This window comes from Styela clava, chromosome 14 (assembly GCF_964204865.1).
Source record: "Styela clava chromosome 14, kaStyClav1.hap1.2, whole genome shotgun sequence".
Classification (NCBI taxonomy): Eukaryota; Metazoa; Chordata; class Ascidiacea; order Stolidobranchia; family Styelidae; genus Styela; species Styela clava.
Window position 1 is genome coordinate 3189683 of NC_135263.1, and position 27540 is coordinate 3217222.

General features: G+C 35.6%; 1 protein-coding gene across 1 annotated transcript; it reads left to right on the forward strand.

Annotated features, from left to right (window-relative positions):
* Window positions 1-889: 889 nt before the first annotated feature.
* On the forward strand, window positions 890-27540 carry LOC144431932 (integrin alpha-V-like). The gene is made up of 20 exons (XM_078119724.1): window positions 890-1300; window positions 4005-4108; window positions 4504-4577; window positions 5366-5584; window positions 6340-6529; window positions 7129-7277; window positions 7821-7968; window positions 8690-8824; window positions 12127-12245; window positions 13563-13699; window positions 14549-14706; window positions 15718-15869; window positions 16405-16592; window positions 17210-17357; window positions 18827-18975; window positions 19387-19491; window positions 20226-20313; window positions 21123-21332; window positions 21878-22093; window positions 24194-27540. Exons 1-20 carry the CDS (start codon window positions 984-986, stop codon window positions 24434-24436), a joined length of 3249 nt encoding a protein of 1082 aa, XP_077975850.1. The 5' UTR covers window positions 890-983; the 3' UTR covers window positions 24437-27540.

Here is a 27540-nt window from a genome sequence, read left to right on the forward strand (position 1 = left end):
TCAGTTTGAAATATTGTGACAACCTTTATCCACTGACAACTTTATTGAAAAATTAACCTATCTATATTTCCTAGCATACCAGTGGTTTCCTGCACCTCTTCAGTCAATACTATTTTTCGTTAGGAACAAGTTGGAGCAATCTTGCACGAATTAAACAAAACTAGGCGCATTTCCTCATTTATATACACCAGTTGACTTTTGATCTAACTGGCAAATGTGGTCAGTTATTGTTGCAAGACATTTAAGTTATAGTTGTTCATTTCAGTAGTGCATGAACCCTCCATTTGGTGCTATTTAATTTTCAAGTCAGGAACCACCAAACAAAATACCAGTTACGATAATACCAGTTACGATGTTTGCACAAGTTAGTAGTTTTCCATGTATTTATGCAGCGTTATGTGTAGTTAATCTGTTACAGATGGTTTTAGTCATATACTGCCATGCTTGGGATATATTCTGTTTTGTTAGTAATATATCCGTGCCATATATAAGCAATATTAAGTTGCCAGTCACATATGACTGCAAAGCATAAGTAAATAAAATTATGGATCAATGTAGCATTCTATCCCAGAAGGTGTTACTCATGTTTTTCAATAAATGAGAATATTATACATCTGTGGGCAAGTCTATTGCAGTCTCTCGACCTTGTGTGGTATAGGTATTTATGAGCAGAGGAGAATATATTATTAAAGTTCCTATTTGAAATTCTTTTAATCTATACATAACCATTCATTATTCAAGGAAGTAATGTCACCTCTTTTACTTTCCTTTTATGGTCATGGAATTGTGTTTCTGTGAGATTAGAATTTAAATGAGTTTCTGCATTTATAAATAGATATTATAAAGGAAATTCATGTCATTCTATTATCTGTTTATTGTCTACATTTAGCAGACACTGTATCCATAATTTAATTTTATCTGACCGTTAATAACCTTTGTCTTCCTTTGGTGCATTGTGACATCATACTGAAATCACAATTGGAATGGATATTCTGATGACAGAAGACCAGAAGCAGATGACAAAATGCCAACACAGAGACATGCCAGGGCATGGGCATTCCTCTACTGAATCAATTGAAAATAGACAAATTATGGTTTCAAAATCCATGCCACGGTTTTCAATAAGGACTTCAAATATATTATTGACTATTTTTACGCTTCATTGCCTTTTATTTATGACTCACAATTATGTGGAAGGATTTAATTTGGATGTTAAATTTCCTACTCTTGTTACGATACCGGAAAAGAAATCATATTTTGGATACACAGTAGGAATGTACTCAAGTGAAGGCGAATCTTGGTAAGTGAATATTTTAATAATATTTTGCTCAGAGCAAGGTCACGAACACTCACCCAGAAGTGAGGAAGATTCATCTCTCAGCAAAGTTATGGACAACTACTGAAATGCCCAGAGCTACAAGCACACACTCAGAGAAGTAATGAAGACTCATTTCTGAGGAAAGTCGCGGGTGATCAAGAAAGTTTCGAGAGAAATTGAAACTACAGTATATAGATTAATAGTAATACATTATGCCAGGGGTGTGCAAACTGTGGTTGCAGGCCACAAGAAAAAATAGTGCGGCCTGCGGAGAAGTGCCAATTTTAAATGATGTGCGGCCCTTGAAACGAGTTTTTAATTCAGTTCAATCTGGTGAGTGCGAGTAATTCCCAAGTTGCAAAGCCTATATCGGAACCAAATTTATTATCTATGCCTATGATGTCACAATGCCCTAACAGCTAGCTTGTGCGAAACGAACAACATATCATAATATCAACAACATATTTTTTGTGCCTGCAATTACTAGAGAGCCTATGTTAAATAAAGGTGTGGCCCAGTTATTTGTATGTGGCCCTCCAGTATTGAAGGTTGCACACCCCTGCATTACAGACTAGTAAATACTGATTGACACGAAACCTGAAGCAGTTCAATTCAATGGATGTTTCTCTGGTTAATTTTTTTTTTTATTTAGTACTATATAGGAAAAAATATTTCGGGGTCAAGGGTCGGGGAAACATCCATACCATCAGGAAAACAGCAAGAGATAGTAAATACTGCATATTGCAAATATTAGTGGTTTGGAAATCATGTGATTCCAATAGGAAATTAGGAATGTTCAAAGAAGTATAGGGTGTCTCAACTTTTTATAAAATTGCAAAGGGAAAGAAGAGCCGATATGCCGGCTCAATCATTTGGCGAACCACGGCCTCTCGTCCGGTTACCAGTCCATGTCGGGTATGGGATTAGTTAGCCAGGTATTTGTTTTCAGATGCATGGATTTGATGGTAGAGGAAGCCTCAACCGACCAGCAGTTATGTGAACCACCCATTAGTTATTGACATTACTTTGATCAAACTTATATGAATAATAAAAAAAGTTGTCTCATTATCTAGAAAGCTTGTGAGTGTTACATGTATCCAAATTTTCTTCTTCTCTCCCAAATTATCACATTGTCTCTGGAAAGCTTGTAGAGATATATGTCTCTAAATTTTCAGAATGAAAAGTTGAAGAAGAAACTTATATTTTGTCCAAGCTTGAATAGATTAATGTATAGCTGTTAAACATTACCCATCACATACTATGTGCTCTTCTAAAAATAATATCTCGGAACATGTTAAGGCACAGACAATACAGGACATACAACAGACATGAGTATGCTATTAGTTATTCCCCATAGACATTGATAACATCTGATCACATCTCACGGGAATTAATTAGACTAATTAGCTTTGTTTCTGCCTAATACAAGTTGGCAAGGCTAGACCACAACTTATTCAATGTAGTTTGTGGGTTATTCGGGTTGAAAGTTGATGTAATAGCCTGACATCTAGACTGACAGGAATGTCTATGATGGAAAAGATAATTATGCTACACTTTGTTTCATAATTTTCAATATTCTGAACCACCAACTTTGATCAATCAATTAATTTCATTTTGGTCACTCTGGCATAAAACTAAACAAGTAGGCCAACAAAATGCTGAAGACCTGGAGGACGGGCATAATATAGCAAGCAAAGTTTAACATACAAGTTTGGACCCATCCACCAAAAACAGTTGAAGAACATAATAAAATGAACATACATGATATATAATCAGGCAATAAATCTTAAATGCACAAAAATGAAAATACACTTCAGCAAACAGTGCGAATCGAACAATCCATGAGCTCGACTTCTTGTCCAGTAAAACACAAAACAAAGAGAACTATGGCAAACTGTGCGGGTTAAAACAAGCTTGTCTTAGATTTTGTACCTATGTCCAACATTGGGTTGCAAAATCATGGCAAGTATAGCCACAATTTTTTAAACGCATTTAATCAAAAATTGCATTTTGCTCATTGTAGAATCGTTTTATATACCGGTATGTATATCGTTATACCTGATTACATATGAGTTGAGCTTGAAAAAATATAATGTAAAAAATTGTGATAAATTATGAAAAGTTTATTTAATGTCAAAAAGTCCTAGTTTGCATTTTGTGCCAAAATACACACACACATGATTGCTTCACCATACCGATTATTGGTTATCAAATATTCATTAAAATAAAATAAATTTCGCCAGATATTGACTTTCTTTTACCAGGACCGTAATTCCACACTGTTTTATATCGATGTTTGAATAATTGTTGTAATGAATTAGGTAACCATCTATAAGCAGTCGATGATGATTATTTTTTTTCTCCTGACTTAAAAGGAGTGTTTTAATATTGTAAATATGTTTGCCTGTGCCTTGTCCTGATAAGAATCTGCTTTAGGGCTCGGTCAACCTTGCAGTCTTGCGCGCCCCTTTCGGATTATTACTTATCGATTTTAATCGGTAAGTATGTTGATAGGTATTTGTCTGCCTGTATGTCTGTTAGATGCACGCGATATCTTACGAAAGCGAGATTGATTCTAATCCAGATTTTGCATGTGCATTCATCTTATCTCGGACCAAAGTCTTTCCCTCTGTTCAGTATATATATAGATATTATAATATTAAAAGCATTAATTTTCTATTTTCAGGCTTATTGTTGGAGCTCCAAAATCTTTAGAACGTGGTGAAATATACAAATGCAAATATGAAGTTAACACGCACAGCAACTGTACAAGAATAAAAGTTTCTAAAGGTATATTTTATAAAATACAAAGTCAACTAATAGAAATTGCAGTGTTTCCGAGCTCAAATTGCCTACTTTGATAAATGCATTAAAAAGCGGGAACTTCCAAGTAAAAAGCTAATATTTTGCACCAGAATTTTCCATCTTATTGATAATAAGAACTATACACACACAAATTCAATGAAATTGAAAACAAAATTGCATGTCAGAGTGCCGAAAACCAACTCTAGTTATTGAGCGGCAGCACTTCGACACCACCGTTTCAACAAAAAAATGTTGACTCCAATCACCACAGTTTTAGTAACCATGAAAATAACAGTGTGAGACGGGCTCGCAATGTTAGACAGAAAACATATATAAATATAATTTAGTATATCAGCTTCATTCTTACTCTTTCGTAACAGATGATGTCCCATCTCAACAGATCAAAGATATGTTTGGAATGACAATGTTGACAGGAGAAGATAAACAGTTAATGGTAAGTTCATCATATTGATTACAAAATTGGTAATCTACATATTCCTAACACGTGTTTTAAAAATGTTAAGTCCTATACTCCTACAGTTCCTTTCTTGCAGCACACGTATCTATCTCACTTTGCCACATTTGTGGCAACTTATCCTGCTTTTCCCACACTTTTTTTTTACCTTTGTTCCCCATGTAAAATAGAAGGTGATAGTGTAAAAAAGTGTGAGAACAAGTGTGGACAAGTGCAGGATAAGTGGAGCAAGACATTTTTAATACACCCTGTTGCCAACTTTGTGACTATCCCCATGATTAAGTTATCAACTAAATTTTTTTTCTCTTTTCTTATGGTGAATGGAAATCTTACCCAGTTCTTCGAACTGTTCGCTCACATGTGGTTACATGTATAGAACCAATCGGCGATGTGGTGCATCATGCTAAGTGTTAGTAATAAGCTTGCCAGCGCATCTTTGTTTACCCTACATAAGTTTGCAGGTTTGAATCTTATGGGGGATTAATTATGTACGAGAAGATTGCTGGATGCCTCGTCTCTGTCGGGTGGTACACATAGATACACGATGCTTGGTTAACTTAAGACTTCCTCAAACATCAAGTCCATGCATCTGAAAACAAATAACTGGCTAACTAATCCCATAGTCCACATGTACTGGTAACCAGATGAAAGGCCGTGGTTTGCCATATGATTACAGCATCTTATCGACTTTCCTATCCCCCTGGATAAATATGTCAATCCTATTCTATCAAATTCTCTTTAAATTTTTAAATTTAAAATATGTTTAGGGATGTGCACCATTTTATACTCAAAAAACTACAGTAGTACATCGCCGTGAAACGAATATTTACTATGATATGCTCGGCATCTGTTATTTTATGGAAGACTTCACAATGGACATTCCAAATGTTTTCAAATTAATACCTTGCCAATCTGCGAAGGGAAGTTATCATGATGGAGATTCACATGGAACATGCCAAGCTGGTTTTTCTGCTGCTTTCACAAAGGTTTGATATTTTGTCTAATAATAACTGGTACTTTTGATAAAGATAAGAAAGAGATCACCTGGTTAACTATATCCTGACATGAACTGGTAACCAGATGAGAGATTGTGGTTTATATAGAGTAACATCTGGTGCTCCAGAACATAGTATGTGTACCAGGTTAGAGTTAGGCCATAATTTTAACTGATAACTTCCCTTATATTACGACGAGTTCGGGGACTAGCCGGTGTTGGTACTCCCGTAGTATTTGTACCTGAAAATATGGCCCAACCCTAACCTGGTACACATACTATGTCCCGGTTTCCGCCATCTTGGTTCACATACTACGGGAGTACCGACACCGGGATAACGAGTCGCTTAAATGTATCTCAAAGCTCAGCTTTTGTTAGTATTCTATGTTTGACTTTTTACTTCAGAGTCGAATTTAATTTAGTCTTATTCCCTCATAGGTGACGCTACTCGATAACCATCACTGGTTTATTGCGTCTCCCTTCAAACTAAAATTCATTACCGGTATTTCTTTTTTTAATTATGGTTGTACTTCCGTCATTTGAAAAAATAAACTACTGACTGACTGACTGACTATAATCAAGTTGTCTTATCGACTTCCAACTCCCTGAGATAAATATTACAACGTCATCTTATTCTATGTTTTAAAGTACTTTGAAATTTTCCATTTTTGCAGGGAAAATACTATTTACATGAACATGAAATTCTCGATTAGGAAAGTAAATCTATTAATTCTTTTTTGTCCACAGGACCACAACAATATTCTTCTCGGTGCTACAGGATCATTTTATCGCCAGGGATCTATAATGTTGGTGCCACTACCAATTACAAATGACTTGACAGCATTACCAATGCATACAGGGGAAAATAAACCTGTCATTCCACCAGGTTGGAATAGGGCTGATTACATCACACAATCGTATGATGACAACTATCTAGGTAAAGTTTTCAAAGATAAAGATAGTTTAGAGAGTTTGTTTCAGTCGTCAAATCAAGAAAACACATCATATTCATATTTATATATAGGGGGGCTGTACAGTTTTAAAATTTTCCAAAATTGCAAAGGGGATTTATCGATACCCTATAGTTTTTGCCCTAACAGATGTATTAAATGAAGTGAAAATTCTTAAACAATTACTGATTAAAAACAACAAACCTGGTGATTGGTGAAGATATATTGACTTCATACCAAAATTTAAACTGTAAAGGAACTTTATGGACACCCTGTATATTTAAATCATATATAGGTAAGCAAATGCTGGCTTTTTATTCCAGTGGTATTCATAGTTTTATTTTGATGGGTAGATTCCTAATTCCATTATGTTCAAACAATTCATGCTTAAAGTGAAAAACCCTGTGAAATGACCTTATCAAGCACTAGAACTAGAAAGAACAGGAGTTTTCTTGTCAAGAGAAAAATAAGACTATTTGCGCCTAACATTGTGACCTCCCCACGACTTCTCTGTGACCCCCTTAAGGTGTTGCGAGCCCCCACTTACGAACCGCTGCACTTCACTAACATCTCATTACTTTTCTAGGATATTCTGTAGCAACTGGCAAGACCATCAATGATTCTCAACTATTATTCGTTAGTGCTCCCCGTAGATTTGGATTTGATTTATTAGGAATGGTGATTGTTTTCAATGATGGAATGGATGCAGCATTGTATAACTTCACTGGAACGCAGGTACATATATTAATTATTCAAAATTTTGTAATCAAAATTTCATTTTAAGTCATTGGAAACATTAAACATTTTGAAGAACCATGTTTGTCTGAATCAGTGTCCCTGTCAATAATCTTTACGGGAACTTTGAGAAAATTTAAAAAAGTTTCACTTTTTATACAACTTACACACAAAGCAAGGTTTTAGTCCTTACTATGATCAGAAAAAGCTTTGATAAAATAACATGCTAATAACAATATACAGGGTGTTCAAACAAATTTGATTTTATAGTTACCGTATACCAAATGAAAATTTCTTGGTCTTTGTTTAAAGGTAGTTCTCATTGTGCTTGTAATTCTCATTCATCTTACAATGAAATTTATTTAAACTTATCACAATTGTTATTACTATAAAACGGGGCAAAATTTTTAATTGTTATTACTACAAAATTATTTCTTATATACAAATTTTATTTGTTTTTGATCCACTTTACCTCGGAAATTTGTTAGGAGGCAATAAATTCTCACTATATCTACACACATTGATATCAAATATCTTTCCCAGACCGGCGAATACTTTGGCTGTGGACTTGCTGCAATTGACTTGAATGCTGATGGCCTTGATGATCTCATAATAGGAGCTCCTCTTTATACTGATTATGATCGACAAATTATTGAAAATGGAAGAATCTATATTTTCTATCAAACAAAAGGTAAGTAAGTGTTAACTTGAAGTCCTAGAATAGGAATACCACAATCTCTGTCCATGAAAGACCAAATATATTTGCAAGCCTTTATTGGATCATAGTGGTTCCCAAAGTTAGGAGCAGAAAGATATTTGCGGGACGGGAGAGAGGAGCGCCTGCAAGAGGCTGATAAAGGTACAAATGTGTATGACTAAGATAGAGTGATTGTGACGAATATGATTCAGATATTTTAGTATCAAGCATTTTTTCATATAATTATTTGCTCTGAACAAGATTCTTATTGACAGCCATAATAAATAATAAAAAGCAGTACTCCCGTAGTATGTGAATCAAGATGGCCGACAACTTAGTATGTGTACCAGGTTAAGGCCATAATTTCAGGTAAAAATACTACAGGAAACACTCGACTAATCCCTGAAATCGTAATAGAACTAATATAAGGTGAGTTGAATAAAATATGGCCTAACCCTAACCTGATGCCCTTCTTTTTGGCGTCCACCATCTTGATTCTCATACTACAGGAGTACCTAAAAAGCTCTACTCTAGGTTGGAACAAAATTCTATATAAGCAGCCACTGATATGGGGTGACCTACTAATATATCTTTAGAATACCCTGAATGGAGTGTTTTCTCATTCTCAATTCTGGATGAGGAGTTAGTTGCCCATCATGTTTAAATTCAGTTATTACTTTCATGAAAAAATAATTCACTGATTTTTATTTTTCAGCTGAGAGGAAGAAGGATGATGGCCTCTTAACTTTGACATTCTCTGAACCAGTAATTATTGAAGGAAAAGTTGGACGAGCGAGGTTTGGTCATGTGATCTCAGCTATTGGTGATGTGAATCAGGATGGATATGATGGTGAGTAGTTATTGGATAGAATAGGATTTACATATTTATCCCAGGGGAGAGGGAAATTGATAAGAAGGCTTAATCATAATGGAGAACCACGGCCCTTTTTCCGGTTACCAGTCAATGTTGGTTATGGGATTAGTTAGCCAGTTATTTGTTTCAGATGTGTGGGCTTGATGGTGGGGAAGCCGTAACTGACCAGTGCTTACGTGAAACACCCTACAGTGGCGAGGAGTCCAGCAATGCTTTTTGCTTTTACACATAATTATCCCCACAGGATTCGAACTTGCAAACCCACGCAGAGTAATCAGAGGTGTGGTGGGGAGCGTATTCCTTACGCTTAGCGTGGTGTGCCACACTGCCGTATTGTGAATCATTTCGCAAATATGATGTTGTAGAAATTCACGGCCATGAGAACATTGTTGTTGTGGTCTTGTGGAAAATTAAATTGCTTGCAAATAATGGATCAAATATTTCCTAAATTTTCAATACTTAAGAGACAAAAGAACTCTTATTTTTATTTGTTTCTTCCCATTTTTTCTCTTAAAATCACAAAAATCAAGATATCAACATCAAAAACAATGAACTGAATAAAAACATGAATTTCAGTCATATAAAAAGTTATTTGAACTAAATTTTTGGTACTCCTGTAGTGTGTGTACCAGGTTAGGGTTGGGCCATTGAATTTTCCACTCCTAGTAATGAATGAGTTACTAAACAACCATTTATCTAATTTGATCACAAAATTAGATTTTAAATCTGATATGTAGCAGGTGGTTTCCCAGGCCAATTTTACGCTTTCCACACATTAGATTATATTAAATTATTGAATTACATTGACGTCTACCTATTTTCTCGATTGCTCTCACTCTAGTCATTGAAACTTGTAATTTTAACTGATAGGTACTTACTTAAGTTTCTGAAATTCAATATCGTAACTTTAAACTTTTGTATATATTGCTTTTAAATGAGCATGTCTGGGAAAGTTACTTCATTATTTAGTTTGAATTAATGTCAAAACGTTAGTATCTACAAAAATGCTTTCAAAATATTTAAAATTTTACTTCAACTTGGGTGGTTTAACACTTGAATCATGATTTTTGCAGTTGTGCAAAATTCGACATTGTTATTGCTACATTGAAGTGCATGTTTTGGTTTCCTAAAAACAATCTATCCTTAATTATTTGTATGTCACACTGTCACAAATTTTGTTACCCCCGTAGTATGTCTACCAGGTTAGTGTTAGCTCTTAGGCCGTAATTTTTTTTCTCGGATTTTCCTTATTTTAGTTCTATTACTAGTTTGGGAACTGTCTGTGCTAGTCAAGTGAATATCCCCCTGCCCATAGGTTTCAGTCCCTTTACACAACTTGATGTAAAGAAGAAGAACAAAATTAATTACCTCCATATTGGTATACATACTTCTGGAACACCCAAATTTTATTGTGTAGCCAGAATTAAGTAGAACAGCAAACCTAATATAGCACACCATATATGTAATATGAGATGGGTATTTCCGAATGAGGTAATCCATTGTGTCACCAGATTTCGGTGTTTTAATGAAAAAATAGCTGATTAATCTAATTCTAAAGTGTTGTTTTATCTACTTAGCATTGCCATCTGGCACACAAAGTTCATTCTTGTATCATTGTCATTGTTTACTCAGCTTTATCAAATCAATTGTTCAGCACTTGGGTGGAAAAGAATGTCTGCTTCAATTGTTTTGTATCAATGAATCAGCTAGTTATTTGTCAAGTTTTTGGAATCGAAAAACTGTTAAACCATATTTTGTTCAACTAAAATTTGCTTGTCAGCTGTGGAATTGATATTGAAAAAATATTTTTCTTGAACTAGCCTGTCATTATGAATAACTAAAATAGTACTTTTCATACTTTGTATAAAAAAAAGTAGCTTTTCTCACACACCATAAGAATTTATGGTAATATACGTATTGATAATAATTTTTCGTTTTCACAAAAAGATTCACTTTTCAATCAAAAATTTAACAGTATTAATATTAAAAACATTTCTTTGAAATAGTATGCCACTACAACTCTCATTTATGGATAAATAACTGATATTACTTCCCAAGTTTTTTAAATAAAATTTAGTTTTGTGCATATGGAAGTGTATAATAATAATTGATAAAATCCAATTATTTAAAAAAAAAGCGTTTTCCTACAATCGAAAAACAATATTCTTTGTAATGATAATTGTGCAGCATTGATGGCTCTTTTAAAACATTCTTAGTCTAATTGACATATTATTTTGGATCCAAACAGCTCAATAACTGAATTCTAACCGACTAATAATTGTTTTTTATTAGATAAAATTTTACATACGGTAAATCATTGAATTCACTCCATGAATCGCAAATTTTACAGAAAGCCAGTAATTTGATTTATCTGAATTATCAAGATATTATAAATCCCAAAACGTGTTTGAGTCAAATTCTTTGGACAAACACATGTTATTAATGTTTGCTCTAAGCATCTGCCCTACATATTGACATAATATCATAATCATTTGTAAACATCTAACTGGATCATATAGTCAATTAGTAACCCTCCCTACTAAACTAAATTACATTTTGATAATATGTTCCATTCAATTTCCTATATTCCAATATTAGATTCGGTTTATTTGGTAAAATTATTTTTTTGAATTTCGAATTCCAAATTATTCTAAGCACTGCTGTTACTATACTGTAATATTTTTTCCTCGGTACTATTTCCATTTTAGCTGACGGCTTGTCTATTAGTACTATTTCCACTGTTTTTGGTTAAGAATTGAGATCTCAGGAATCTACTTTTGTAAACTCTGAAGTCTTTTATCAGCACTCAACCTCGCTCTGAGCAAATTTGAGAATCTTTTATCAGTGCTCTTTCCACTTTTAGTTGAAGACTTGGGACCTTGCTTTGAACCATTTTTTCCCTCAGTGTTTTTTTCGCTTTCATTTGTTGGCTGGCGATCCTACTTTTATCAAACTTGTAACTCTTCTATCAGTATTCTATCCATTTTTGGTTGAATGCTTGCCACCTCGCTTTGAGAAAATTTGCTACTTATTTATCAGTACTCTTTCTACTTAGTTGAGACCTCAGGACCTTGCTTTGAGCACTCTCACAAATATCCATTCAGTACTCTCTCCACCCATAGTTGAAGGCTTGGGATCTTGCTTTGAACAAACTCACAACTCTTAATGGTTGAGGGATCACAACTTCCAGCTATTCTATCAGTACTCCTTTTACTTTTGGTTGAGCGCCTTGCTTTAAGCTAACTTGCATAAAATTTATTTATCTTTGTTGTCTCCAGATGTGGCAGTTGGAGCACCATACACAATAAACGATGTAAACTCTAAATCAATACAAAGTGATGGATCTGTTTTCATTTTTAATGGAGGACCAGAGGGCATGGTGATCCCTGCTTCTCAGGTAAGGATGAAATTTTTATTAAGTTAGTTTGATGAAAGAGATTTTTTATGGAAAATCTTGGTACTCTGTCCAGTTAACAGTTTATGTTTTGTAGGACAGTATGGAAATAGCTAGAGTATGTATGGCAATATTAACACAGAATCATCACAGGGTTGAGTCTTATGAGCTCAGCCTAAACTTACTTAGGATTTACGTATTTACCTAGGGGGCTAGAAAGCCAATATGATGGAAAACCACGGCCTCTTGTCTGGTTACCAGTCCATGTCGAGTATGGGATTAGTTAAATTTGAATATGGGATTAGTTAGTCAGTTATCCTGTTTCCAGATGCATGGACTTGATGGTGGAGGAAGACGTAACCGACCAATGGTTGGGTGAACCACCCAGCAGCAGCCAGTAATCCTCTCACACATAATTAACCGCTATGGAATTTGAACCTTCGAATTTGAACCAGGGTAATCAGAGGTGCTGTGCCAAGCGTATTTCTAATGCTTAGCGCAATGCGACACACTGTCAAGCCGAACTTAGTAATGTCAAAGTACTTTTCTGATCACATGAATCCAAATCGTCTTAGGTCGCACATTAATCATATTTATGAAAGTGCAACCTGCGTAGAGATCACTCTCTTATGCTGCTTAGTGAGGGCACATGACCTTGCTTTATGCTAATTACCTTATTAAAAAGTATAAGTATAAATTTAATTTGACTCCATATTCACCATAAAGGAGGATAATTTGAAAACAAAATAAATAAAACTGATTACATAATCAGGAAAGCAAACAAAACATTCCAAAAAAAGGTTTGAAACGTACAGATTTTGAATTGAAAAGTGTTGTCAAAAGAAGTGGTACTTGTTCGCACACTCGCACATACATACAACCACGGAGAGATAATAAAAACATGTATCTAATGGTGAGCAAGGATTATTAACCGAGTGATAGAGTTTCACAGCTATATCAGATTAAGTAACCCTAATTATCTCTTCAGCCATCCCAATTCATGCTCTTATTTTGACTATAGCTCTGACGTCTGACATACTAATTTATGACTGTGCTAGCATCCTGTTTCATTAATTAAGCAGCCTGAGAAACTATCACAGTTATTACAAAGGATAGAATAGGATTTACATTTTACATATTTATCTTGGGGGAGAGATATCACGGCTCAACCATATAGAGAACCGTTGCTTCCATCCAGTTGCCAGTCCATGTTGGGTATGGGATTACTTATTTGTTTCCAAATGCATGGAATGCATATCATCTCACTAACTCTTATTCTGTTTGAGGCATTTTAAACATTCGATTACTTAATTCTAACAGGAAATCAAAGGAATGAAGCTTGATGAATCTCTGACAGCATTTGGATCTTCAATCGTCGGCCAGAAAGATGTTGATAGCAATGGATACCCTGATGTTCTTACTGGTGCATACATGTCTGACCAAGCTGTTTTAATTAGGTTTGCGATAATTCTGTTCTTTCTTATTTGACAGAAAATTATGAGATGTTAGGATAGGATTTACCTATTTATCCCATGGGAGAGGGAAGCCGATGATATGACCTAATCATATGGCGAACCACGGCCTCTGGTTCAGTTACCGGTCCATGTCGGGTATGGGATTAGTTTGCCATTTTTTTTGTTCTTGTAAACATGGACATGATGGTGGAGGATGCCATGATCGGTTACAGTTTACGTGAAGTACCCTACTAAATCATTTACTAACATTTTACTAAATCCTAGCTGTTGTTAGAGTGAAAATTTCGGTGTGAAAAATGCTTCCACTGTTATTAATAGACTAATCGGTTCAAGTTGTGGTACCGAAGGCTATTACTTTTATTTTTTTCAAATTGTTCCATGTCCTATGATATTTTACCCAATAGGACAGTGGTACCAGAGCTATTGGTAAAGCCTGCGATTGAAGTTCACCCAAAAAGAGAAAGTGCATTTAAATGCAAATATAATAAAATTCTGTCACCTTTATTAATATATTATACGATTTTTCATAATTATCCAGAGGAGAAGAATGACTAGAACATATTTGTATGGGGTATTTATACACCTTTTGCTCATGGTAAATGTTAGTCTTTCATCTGGTTACCAGTTCCATGGAGGTTCTGCATATCCTGCCTTCTTTCCTTGACCTTCCAAAACCCCGAACTCCGCTGAGGCACCTATGAGCATACTTGAAGCCTTAACATACTTTTTGATCTACCTCTGCCTTTCCAACTATTCTAATAACTTGAAATACATAAAAATTTAGTTTGAATTTTCTAATTATACCATTACCATTTATAATTTGATTTTCAGATCTCGTCCAGTTGTTGAAATCAGTAGTAAAGTGACCGTGAACCCTGAAACAATAGAGATTGAATCAAAATCATGCCCAGAGCAACCTTCTGCCACATCCTGCTTCAAGATCACAACTTGCTTTTCATACACAGGAAAAAATTTGCCACCATCTATACGTAAGTGTACTTCATTTTTTATATTATTTGAATTGGATGTTTTTGAATTTGGATAAATTTTCATTTTTTCTTATCAGTGTTAAGCTGATAACACATTCTTGTCATATAAAAAGCTAACGTCTTATTTTGTGAATACTCCCTTCACAAAGTAATAAACAGGCAGCCTCTGATATTTAGGAGGAAGTCCTATTGTAAGACCAGAATTTAGATTGCTAGGTCAAATTTATTTTGGTGAGTGCATTGGCTTAACTATGTTGGCACAGCTGTACATTTTGGGTTTCAGATTGGCCAACAGTTTTGAGCAAGGCAGAATGTCCATTCGGTCTGACTTATTCTTATAAACTTTAAAACGCCTGTTATTCAGGACTCAGTATCTTCACACATCTGAACTTTAGTCATGTCAAGGGTATATCGATAACGAAGCATTCAAAGTTACTGTTCTGACTCCTCACTAACTTAATACACCTTATTAGAACAGAAATTTGAATATGTTTTCTGGAGACAGGGAGAGTCAATAAGACAGTTTAATTATATAGAAACCACAACCTCTTGCCCAATCACCAGTTCATGACAAGTATGGTACTAGTTAACCAGTTGTATATTCCAGATGCTTGGACCACACTAAGGGAATAAGTAGAATAAAGACAGATCAAAATTTTATTCTAATCCATAACTCCGCAGTGTGGTGCATCATGCTAAGCGTTAGGAAAAGGCTCGCAACCACATCTGTGATTACCTAGCGTTGGTTTGCAGGTTCGAATACCATGGGGGGATAATTATGTGCAAAAGGAGGTGGTTCAGGTAATCGCTGGTCAGTTACAGCTTTTTCCACAATCAAGTTCATGCATCTGAAGACATATAACTGGCTGATTAATCCCATACTCGACATGGACTGGTAACTGGACGAGAGGCCGTGGTTTGCGAGATGATTAAGTCTTATCGGCTTTCCTCTTCCTTTGGATAAATATGCAAATCCTCTCCTATCCTAACTTTATCAAATAATCTCAACAGAACTATCATACACCTACGATGTTGACGCTGGCACAACTGGTGATGATAAGAGAGCTTATGTTATTGATGAAGCGCCCAGAAATTTAACTCTTCTTAGAGAATCTAAGGATAAATCTGAAGTCATCTGTGAAGAAGAATATGCATATCTCAAGGTAAATTACCATTTTTCCTGCTCTCATTTTGCTGAGTTGGTAATTGGGTGCTTATCATGAAATCAAACATAAATAATTTCTGAGGCATTTAAAAAAAGGGGTATTCAGCCATTCCGGTTAATTCTCAATTTTTATTTTACATACATTGTACCAAGCATTAAGAACACGGTTGCTATTACATCTCTGATTAGCCTGCTCAGGTTCTCGGGTTTGTACCATGTGGAGGATAGCTCTATGTGAGAAGATTGCCGGACTCCTTGTCGCTTTCTTCACCATCAAGTCCATGCATCTGAAACAAATAATTGGTTAATCATACCTATACCCGACATGGCCTGGTAACAGGATAAAAGGTCGTGTTTTACCACATGATTCAGACGTCTTATCCGCTTTCCCCATCTCTCAGATAAACATGAAATTCACATTTTAGGAATTGAAAATTCATTTCTCATGTCTATTTTATAAAAATATATAATAATCTTTCTCATATAAAATAATCTACCACTTCAGTTATTTAGCTGACACTTAATAATTGCAGGTAGATGTCAGGGACAAACTGAGTGATATTTTAGTCAAAGTTTCTCATTCATTGTTTGAAAGAGACCAACCGGTTGAACCTGTCTTAAACCAGTTGAAACTGGCTTATGCAAGTTCTCGTGTGAAGATTTTCAAAGATTGCGGAGATGATGATATTTGTCAAGCTGATCTGAGAGTCACCTCTGCCCTGTAAGTTATATTATTTCTCATTTTGGGCTAAGATTTTTGTTTTAACTTGAATTTTTTAAAGAAAGAAGCTTGGTAACAATAAATTTGAATAAGTACAATTATTGAATTGCTTTGCTTCTTCTTTTCTATTTTTAGCGAAAATTAAATTTCAACAAAATCCTATTTTTTTGAGTATCTGCTTTTTACAATGTTATTTATGCTCTGAACAAGGCTTCAGAAAGACATGTATATAAGAAGGAGCAGAATCCTTATGCTTCGGGATTTTATTTTCAATTTTATTATACTTTGGGTGAGATTACATGCATGGGGTTTCAACCTATGTCATCAACAAAATTAAGTCTGACATCCCAAACACTAGGGCAAAATCACGGTACTCTCGTAGTATGTGTACCAGATCAGGGTTAGGCCATAATTTTATTCATATTTTCCTTATTTAGTTCTACTCGTTCGAGGACTGTCTGTGTTAGCCAAGATAATATACCCACTGCTCATAGGATTCAGTCCCTTTACACAACTTGATGTATTGGCGAACAAAATTAGTTACCTCCATATTGGTACACACACTTCTGACGCGCCAAAATCCATTCATACTAATTATCCTATTTCAATATTTTCAGCGACAAAAACGTCATCTATGTCGGTCAAGAATGGCCTCTGTCTCTCCAAACAGTTGTCAAAAATTATGGTGAACCAGCGTTCTTAACGATGCTCGTTGTGGAGATTCCCAGTAATGTTTATTACGTTGGTGTGCAAGATAATGCAGAGGTGAGATCAATCTAGGATTCGTTAGAACAATGGTTCTCAAACTTTCTAAGCTGCATCCCCCTTACAAAATTTATCAAGTTTCACATCTCACCTCAAATATAACTAGCTAACAATAAGCTACAAATAACAGATAATAAGGTGGGAGGATGTTTTATCCTAAAAAAAATATAGGAAAATATGTGGATGGAATTGAAATCTATGAACTATAAAGAAATGTAAATATTCAAAATAGAACGGGCAGGATCAAATTTATATTTTCAATTAGCTTTTATTCTGATTATATTCAATAAACGGCTTTTAATTATAAAGACGTTCCTGCTTATCAACATTGTTTAAAAATTCACTCTACTTGAGCTGTTTTTATACAATATCATTAAAATTTTATGAGGCAGCACGTCATCTTTGATATCTTGTTACATTACAACGAAAGTCCATTATTTATCCAACCTGAACTTTAAATTTGAATTAACCTTGCAAGCTAACGATAATCTGAGATAATTTATTTTTTAAATCTATCAATATATACTTTAATAAAAATTAAATTTTATTTCCAAAAATACTGTCAAATCCATTTCAATAAATAATTAAATCATGATGTAATAATTGCGGTCAGAGTTCAAACAGTATTGTCTCAGGATCAATATTATAATCGAATTCCTAAATTTTTAGAGATGATTCTTATCTGGTCATGGATGACTAATCATTTGCGACAGATTTCTCCAAAATTCTGTTTGGCAGTTGTCACGTTCTCATAAAATATTCATGTATCAGGAAGCGAGAAAAATCTCAAATTTGTGTCTCAAATTTCAATCCCTTAATATGTGGTTAAAATAAATCCCCAAATAAATGAGATTAGGACAGTCACCTAAAAATCTAGTATCTCATGGGATTTCATTTTCTACCAACAATCTGGCTTGAAATTCAATTATTTTTATCTTTTCTTTTAAAACCTTCCAATGTAAAAAATCGAAATATATTTGTATTTTTATTTTTTTTAAATAAAACTTTTTCAGCCCACTCAAGCTTGCAACGTTCAGCTTCGTCGCGTCAAGTAAAGATCCATTTTTTTCATCTGTTCAAAATGCTTTCTTGTCAATACTTTAATAATGTGTTCGAAACACACCACGACCCCATTGAGTCCTTTCGATAACCACTGGGGGTCAGGACCCCAAGTTTGAAGATCCCTGGTCTAGGGCAGTGGTTCCCAAACTTTTTAAAAAAAATTCCATGACATACCCCTTGCAATTTTTTAATTATTCCCGCCCGGCCTTGTGCACTAAAACAAAACATTAAAAGATCACAACAAAAAAACAATGCGCCGTATAGTGAAAAACTTTAAAATGAACAAAAGTATATGACGAGGTTCAATGAGATGGGTGCACTTGTTTCGTTGTAAAACAGCATTTAAAAGCAAACTTGCATAAATTCAAAGGTATGCAACTTCTCATAACAATGATTACTTTTTTCAGTCTTCCATCCTGGTACCCCTATGCACAAATATTGATAAATTCGTAACCTGTGAAATTGGAAACCCGTTGAAGCGAGACGAAAAAGTAAGCGTGAATCTGAAATTTCAAACTTATGGTCTTCATGGAAATATGTCAGGTCTAACATTCAAGTAAGTACATTTTTTATTGCAGTTGCAGCTATTTTTAATGGAAATAAAATACTATATGATATATTATGTATTAGTTCGTTGTTTAACTACCAAAGCTTCGCTCATCAATAATAACAGTTCTCCGACAATCAATTGCTAGAACTTTAATCAGAACCTTGAATGTCACTGCTTGATAACCAGCTTTGGTTTCCTGCGCCTTCCCTCCCATAGTAAAATGTGAGTTTAATATCATTCTTTTAAACTGCATGTTATTTCTTTATCTGGATGGGAAAAATAAACTTGACTATAATTTTTCGAAGTAAAAATCATCTTAGATAAAACTGTCAAAGACCCTCACCAGCAATATATGCTGTAGATAGCCTCGTTCGAAATGAAAATGCCTGATCAAAAATTTAATGCTTTATTTTTCAGGTCATTCGCCAACAGCACAAATCCTACAAACAACACAAGTCCTACATGGAGTTCGCCATTAGTCATTGATGTCAAATCTGATATTGTTGTCTACAATTCTTCAAGGTAAGAATAATATTAAATTTAACCTGCAGGTTGAGATACTGGGCTACATGAAAATGTGTCTGAGAAAATCCAGCCAGAAAATTTTCATCAAAAAATTGGAGTTGTGGTTGAAGTTTTAGGTTTAATAATTTTGTGGTTAAAATAATGGAACTTTCTGAGAAGGAAATATTTGTGGGCTGAGGCTTCCTAGCACCCATGAGCCATCCACCTCGTGATTATGGCGAGTCCAGAAAATATCCAGCATAATAATCCACATATTCTAATCTTAAGCTATATTGGATTGCGTTGACATAATTTTCAAGACTAAAGACATACTTTAAGACAGCGTTTCCAAACCGAGGGCCCAAGGCCTACCGAGAGGGCCACAATGCTAGGCGCAAAACTGATTTTACTTTTCTTTTTACAAAAGAACTCCCCGTTTCATTGCTTGATAAGGTTATTTCCCAGAGTGTTTTCACTTTGTTGAGCATGAATTGTTTGAACATAATGGGATTTGTAATGTAGCCTACCAATCAAAATAAGACTATAAATGCCACTTGAATGATAAATAGGGGGCCATGAGTGCTAAAAGTCTCTGAGAGGAGGCCCATGAAAGGTTGGAAACCACTGCTTTAAGTAAGATTTGAACTCCCCATTCAGAAAAATTAATAACTGACAAAAAGGAAAATGATATTTGCTCATTTATCATTGAATACCAAATTGTAAATCCCTCATTCTTGCATCAATCTTTTCAGCCCGGTGAATTTATTCCTGAAAGATTCAGACAGAGAAAACAAAGCTTCAACGGAGGGAAATATGACATCTGTTATTCATACTTATGAGGTAACAATAAAATTTGATTGTGTTGGTATATTGGATATATTATTGGTATATTATATAGGATTTTAATATTCATCGCAGTGAAAATAAAAGCTCATTAAATAACTTTTTCCTTAGTGAAACACGACCTCTCATCTGCTTACCAGTCCATGTCAGGTATGAGAATAGTCTCCCAGCAATTTGTATCAGATCTGGGACTTGATAATAGAGGAAGCTGTGACCGACTTGCTGTTACATGGACCATCTTATGCAGTCCAGCAATCTTGGTGCGCATAGTTACCTCCAAAAATATTTGTACCTCCAAACCCAAGCACAGTAATAGGCTACCAGAACTGCTTGAATTCTTGTGCCATTTGGTAGGATTTACATATTTATCCCGGGGAAGGTGAAAACCGATAAGACGGCTTATTCATAATGCGAACCACGGCTTCTCGTCCGGTTACAGAAACATGTCAGGTATGGTATTATTTAGCCAGTTATTTGTTTCTGGGAAGCATGGACATGGAAGTGGAGGAAGCCGTAACCGACTGGTGGTTACGCCAACAACCCTACGGCGGCGAGGAGTCCAGCAATCTTCTCTTACATAACCATCTCCTGCATGGGATTCGTACCTGCGAACCCACGTATTCCTAATGCTTAGCACGATACGCCACATCATCAAGCATAACTCACATAAGAAGAATAACTCTCATTCTATATAGTTACAGTAATTTTAGGGATTTCAGTGGCCATCTGTAACTTTGCTCAGATATGAGTTAACTTTACTCTCAAGTGAATTTGATTTAAATGTATTTTTTATGAAAAATTTCCAGTTGATCAACAGTGGACCAAGTGACATTGCAGCAGGAACAATTGAAATCAGTTGGCCGCTGAGAAACAGAGAGGGAAAGCCGATACTCGAGCTGGCACAGATTGTTGAAGGGACGAAAGCGGATTCATCTATCTCATGCAATCCTGTGACGACTAGGAGAAGAAGGGATGCCGGTTCACCAAGCAATATGACTGATGTTGCTAATTATTATGTAAGTTCTTAGAACATTCTTCAAAACTCTCCTCCACACCCCCCAAAGCCTTGCATTCTTCAGATATTCAATGGTTTAAATTTGATTTAAAGAAATTCACGATTGTTGTTAGGGTTTGGTGATTTTAAATGAGGGTTTTAAAGAATTTAAATAACTAGAATTGTGGTTTCAAATTTACTCAAGTAAATTTCAGTATATTTCTTGGTTTTTCTGTAGATTAGAGATTAGTTGCTTTTACAATATTCAGAAACTTGGCCAACTGAAGGATATATTTTTAGAAAAACAAAAAGCTATCCAGATATTGATATCAGCTGCCTAAGAACCGTTTCATCTTACTATAAGTCATTCAATACACCAACTATGGCTCTGATTTAGGTTTAGGGTAAAAACTCATACACAGAGGCTACAGGATATAAAATAAATAAATAAAAATCAAATTATGATATGAAAACTTATTCGAAAAAAAAAACTTCATTGCTTGTCTCTATTTTTTTTTTAAATTTCAACACTGACCACTGCTTTTCACTATTCAAACTTTTTTTCAGTACTGTGATGGACGTGTAGATTGTGCAACTGTAACTTGCGATGTTGGGAAACTGAGAAAAAACGAGGGCATGTCAGTAACGATACATTTTATGCTTCCACTGAGCACTGTTCTTGAAACTGAACTAGACTCCTACATTCGTTCAGACCTCAAGTTCAAGATTGAAGAGTATCCTTATATGATACATCCTGGAGAAGGGCCCACAATAACTAGTGAGGTAGGAGATACACTCATGACTCATTTATTCTTTTAGGATAGGATTTACATATTTATCACGGGGGGGGGGAAGAGAAAAGCCGATAGGATAGCTTAACCACATGGCGTTACCATTCTATGTCGGGTATGGGATTAGTTAGTTATTTGTTTTCGGAAGCATGGACTTGATGGTGGAGGAAGCCGTAACTGACCAGCGGTTTTGTGAACCACCCTACAACGGCAAGGAGTCCAGCCATCCTCTCGCACATAACCATTCCAGCATGGGATTCTAACATGCGAACCCATGTAGAGTAATCACAGGTGCGGTGAGAACGTAATCCTAATGCTTAGCACAATGAGCCACACTGTCGCGCCTATATTTTGCCAGAATCAATTTGACACAAACTGTAGGGGATGTATAGTTTGGTCCTACCCTGCGTGTAGTTACCCCACTACTCTTAAAGTACTTTAGTGGGGTAAACCTCAATCCTTACAGGGGTAAATATGCACACAAGGGTTATGATGCCGAATGTTTATATATTGCAAAGATGTAAAATCAAATTGAAATCCAAGCCAGATATATTGAAATATACACTTGAATCATAAATAAATATACAATTGAAATTCAAATCAGTAATGCAACAAAGAAAACACTTCATTCTCAATTTTCGAACGGAGTCTTGAAACACGTCATTGATCGTTTGGTACAGGAAAAGCACTGCATAAGAAAAGAGTAAAACCTTGCTAGAATAAATCACCATCAGGGAGATTGCCAAAATGACCTTGTATTTTTGGCTCCAACATGCTATTAATACAAAGGGGTTGAATAACACTGAATTCAATTACACAATTAACATTGTGGTATAGATAGTCTAGGGATGGGACGAGTCCGGCATTACAGAGATTCGACGAATCCGAGTAATAGGTCAAGGACTCGAATCGAATCTGCCGAGTCCGTGACGTCATAATAGAAAAGCAGAAAAACACGTTTTTGACCATGCTACAGCATCGTGCGCTCACAAATATACGTCGTAGCTCATATTTTTTGCCTGATGGTTCCGCAGATAGCTGTTGAATCATTTTAATAATATCTTTTTCTCTTTTTGGCGGCCATGATACAAACGTAAACGTGGGCCAATGTGCGCCTTGGCTGTGAACTGGATTTCCAGCCCACCACCTTGCGTCAATTCTGGTCGGCTATTCAGATATTCTTACATGTTAATATGAAAAATAAAAAATCTTTTGACTACAATGCTTTCCCATAATTCCAGATATTTCTAGCCGTGAATTTACTATGTCACGTGCGCATATGGTAGAGAAATGCCACTCGTCGTCAATACATTCTGGTACACCCGCTTGCAATTTAATAGTTCATCTAAACGTTCTAAAACTCTCCATGCTTTCCATTGCCTTTTTAGCGAAAGGATTGCACGTAGTAAACCCGATTTAAAAGAGGTATTGATGAGATTCCCCATTGGGTTGATTCAGGGCATGTTTCATTTTTACGCGAATCTAAAACTCAAAAATATTGCGCTAACACATATTTTATTGTGTACCACATGTATACCGAAAAGAATAGATAGTTTGAAGGCGACTGGCGCAACATCATTGTTATAAGCGATCAATAGTTTTTAACTTGCGTTATATTATCTGGATATCTGTCGTCGTTTTATTAGGAGTGTTTATAATGCACACGAGGGATATTGTTACAGAGCTAACTTTGAATTTTACTAGTTAAGGTATGTAGTGGGATTTAAAGAGGTAAAAGTACAAACATAGGCGTAAATTAGTAAAAACAGAATTGATTATGGACTCGGTAAAAACGACGTGGACTCGAAATCGAATCCGAGTCCAAAAAATGCCTGGATTCGACTCGAATCCGAGTCCGGATCCGAATCCCGGCCCATCCCTAATAGATACCTCCAGTTGTTACATCATTATCACAGTTTAAGCATGTGCATATTCATAACAATTCACTTCGGTATCTTAATTATACGTACCGGTATCGACCCTTGCGGGCGCCTCCTCTCCCGGCCCACGAATATCTCTCAGCTTCTAATTATGGCCCATGGTCAATCAACTTTGGAAACACTGTTATATTGCAACAATTCTACTTTTCCAGATTACAACAAATTGTTTATATGTTCGTGAACCTTCAACGAAAGAAGTGCAATGGTGGATCATAGCAATAGCAGTTGGTGTCGGACTTTTAATGCTTTTGATTCTCATCTTTGCTTTATGGAGGTGCGGATTTTTCGTCCGCAAAAGAAAGCCAGATAATGGCGACCAGTCTCAACATGAGAAATTAAATCCTAATGGTGGGATTGAAGAAGACGATGCAGAAATGGAACAATATTTGAAATAATTTTTCATTTGTATAAAAAAAACACCTAATGTCTATATGAAAGCCCTCTATTGAGGAGGCTATTGGGACCATATACCCAAACCTGCTGTCTGGATGGCAGCCCAAAATCCCTGTACAGAGATGACCATACAAATATTCATTTCGGACATGGTGAAATGGCGATTTGGACCATAAATCCAATTCTTATCTGCTGTCTATATGGAAGCTCAATAGCCCCCTCTTTAAAGGACAGTTCATTCAAATGACAGTTCATTCAAATGACATAACTATCTATTTGTCCCTAATCTGCTGTCAGTATGGCATTCCTGTATCCTTCTCCAGATGTGTCCATTTAAATGGTGATTGGTACCATACGACCAATGTTCCCTCTAATTTTTTGTAGTATGTGTGCGCAGAAATTTTGGTGTGTGCGCACTTTTTTGGAAATGACTAATATTTGTGCAAAAACCAATGAAGAAATTTTGGCGTTCTAATGGGGTAATAAGTGGGCCAACAACAAACTTTCGCAACCTGCCAACCGAGCACATTGTTACATTACATCGAAATACGTCTGTGCGCAGTAAATCTATGTGTGTGCGCAGCCTCTGAAAGCTGTGTGCGCGCGCACACGCGCACACCTTAGAGGGAACACTGCATACGACCATCGCTATTCCTAAACTGCTGTCTATAAAACAACCCGATATCCATTTACTGGGAAGATCTTCAAATGGCAACCATATTTTTGTGTTAACAAACCAGCTGTCTATAGGCAGCCCAAAAGCCCTGTATGGAGGAGACCAATCCATTACAACAGCCTACTGCAAAGAAAGACACTTAGTTGGTGACAGGGACAATATTACTATCACTTTTTCAAACCTTCTGTCTATTTAGGAACCCAATAGCTGTCAATGGATGAGGAGACAACCCAATTGCCATTGGTATCATCCAGTAATCCCTGTTAATAACTAATATCCCCCAGATAATAAGACAGAAAAACGTGATCACTCATGAATAAATAGGAAAAGATTTTAGGTTCACACTGAAATGCATTTTTTGATCTTTCTCAATTATGTTTGTACACTATGTACTCGTCATGTGAAAAATAAACTACTGACTTCTGGGTTGGGGTAAAAACAGAACATCAGTATAGGATAGGATCTACATATTTATCCCGGGGGAGAGGTAAGCCGATAAGATGGCTTAATCATATGGCGAACCACGGCCTCTCGTCCGGTTACCAGCCCAGGTAGGGTATGTGGTTGGTTAGCCAGTTATTTGTTTTCGAAAACACGGATTTAATGATATATCCATTGCGCAGAGAATTATGGCTCAGATATTGATTGAATTACTTCTGTATATTTTCTAAACACATATAGTGCTATTTGTTTTATCATAGTGAACTTTAACAACTTGCAGTTTATTGTTTTCTCTAAAACTAATTCTGATGTCCATATAAGAGTAGAAAATGATACAGGGTATATACAGTACAGGGTTTTTATACTTATTGTCAATGTTGTAAAAATTTGTGCAATGTCGCAGAAAACATCACTTCAAAGTAGGAATTTCATGTCCATATGTTTTTAAAGATTTGAGCAGTTCAGATAGTAAATTAAAATTATCGTATCAAACGAACATTGTTTGGCCAAAGTGGTATGGCCTTGGAGATTTCAAATGAGATTCATTTCACGTTTTTTGCAGATCTTATGTATCCATTTTAATAAATTTTTGGACCCCCCCACGTTTTAAAATAACAAATTAGTAATCAACCAGTTGGGGTGGGGGTCAGGGTTGGGAAGGCTTTGAAATTCAATCGCGATTCACATTCCTAACCCGACCCAAACTGGATAATGTGAGTACCGGTATATATTGGGGAAGGGGAATAAGTCCAAATGTTTCTATGTTCATACTGGCAGTATCACCGTCACGTCCAGATATATGATCATTTCTCTCTTCTTTTTTATTTACTTGCTCACAACTTTTTGGTTGCGTGAGATACTTCATTTCACAATCGAATATTTGTGATGTTTATTTGTTAAAATTCTTTTGGTTTTATGTGCTTTTATATTAGTTAACCTTTTGCTCTAAGTTTTATATCTATTCTAACCCAGAAAGTGTGTTGAAATCTAATTTATTCACAATATGCTTCAAATCGGCTATGTACTGTATGCAGTGGTGTATCAAAGTTTTGTGCTTACCAGAGCGAGTTTCTGATAATATGGCCCCTTATACCTAACTTCAAAAATAAATTTGGGGTATGAATAGATTATGAATGTTGTTATACATTAGATTAAATAATAAAGAAAGAGTAAAATGTTTGTATTAATATTATTCAAATCATTAAAACCAAGCAACAAACTCATCCCTATAACGTGCTGCCCCTTTGGCTCCCCTCTAGACATGTCACTGACTGTACGACCTGTTCAGGGCATGGTTATGTACCGGTACATAAGTACATACACTTATTTTTACAGCGAGAAAATATCTGTTACCGGTACTTTTCAATTCTGGTTGCTTCTGTTGGTCTTCTTCTGGTACTCCCGTAGTGTGTGTACCAGGTTAGCGTTAGGGCATCATTTTATTCCGATTTTCCACATTTTAGTTCTATTACGAGTTCAGGGACTGTCGGTGTTAGCCAAGTGATTGATGTCAAATAGACAAACAAAATTAGTTACCTTCATATTGGTACACACACTTCTGGAGCGCCTGCCTACATTTATTTATACTGCGAGAAAATATTTGTTACTTTTAAATTCTGTGTGCTTCTGTTGGTCTTCTTCCAATCATGGAGTCTGAATATTCTAGAAAAGATTTGCCACCTTTCCAAATCTGAGTGCTTTCTCAGATTCAGATTTTATTTTCGTCATGCAAAACCAATATACGATATGAAAAAATAAAAAAAGACATATAACAAATTACGAAGACGGATATCGGCTTGTTGCAGTAGACGAGGGATCGCGAAAGACTCAAAGAGTCATCCAGTCAGCGACACCTTGTAGCTGCATTGAAGCAGCAAATATTGCAACCGAACAACTCAATATTAAATAGTCACTAAATTCGACACAATCATAATAACAATTTCTTAACAATTTCTTTGTTGTTTCATGTCGTTTTTTCGATCATATGAT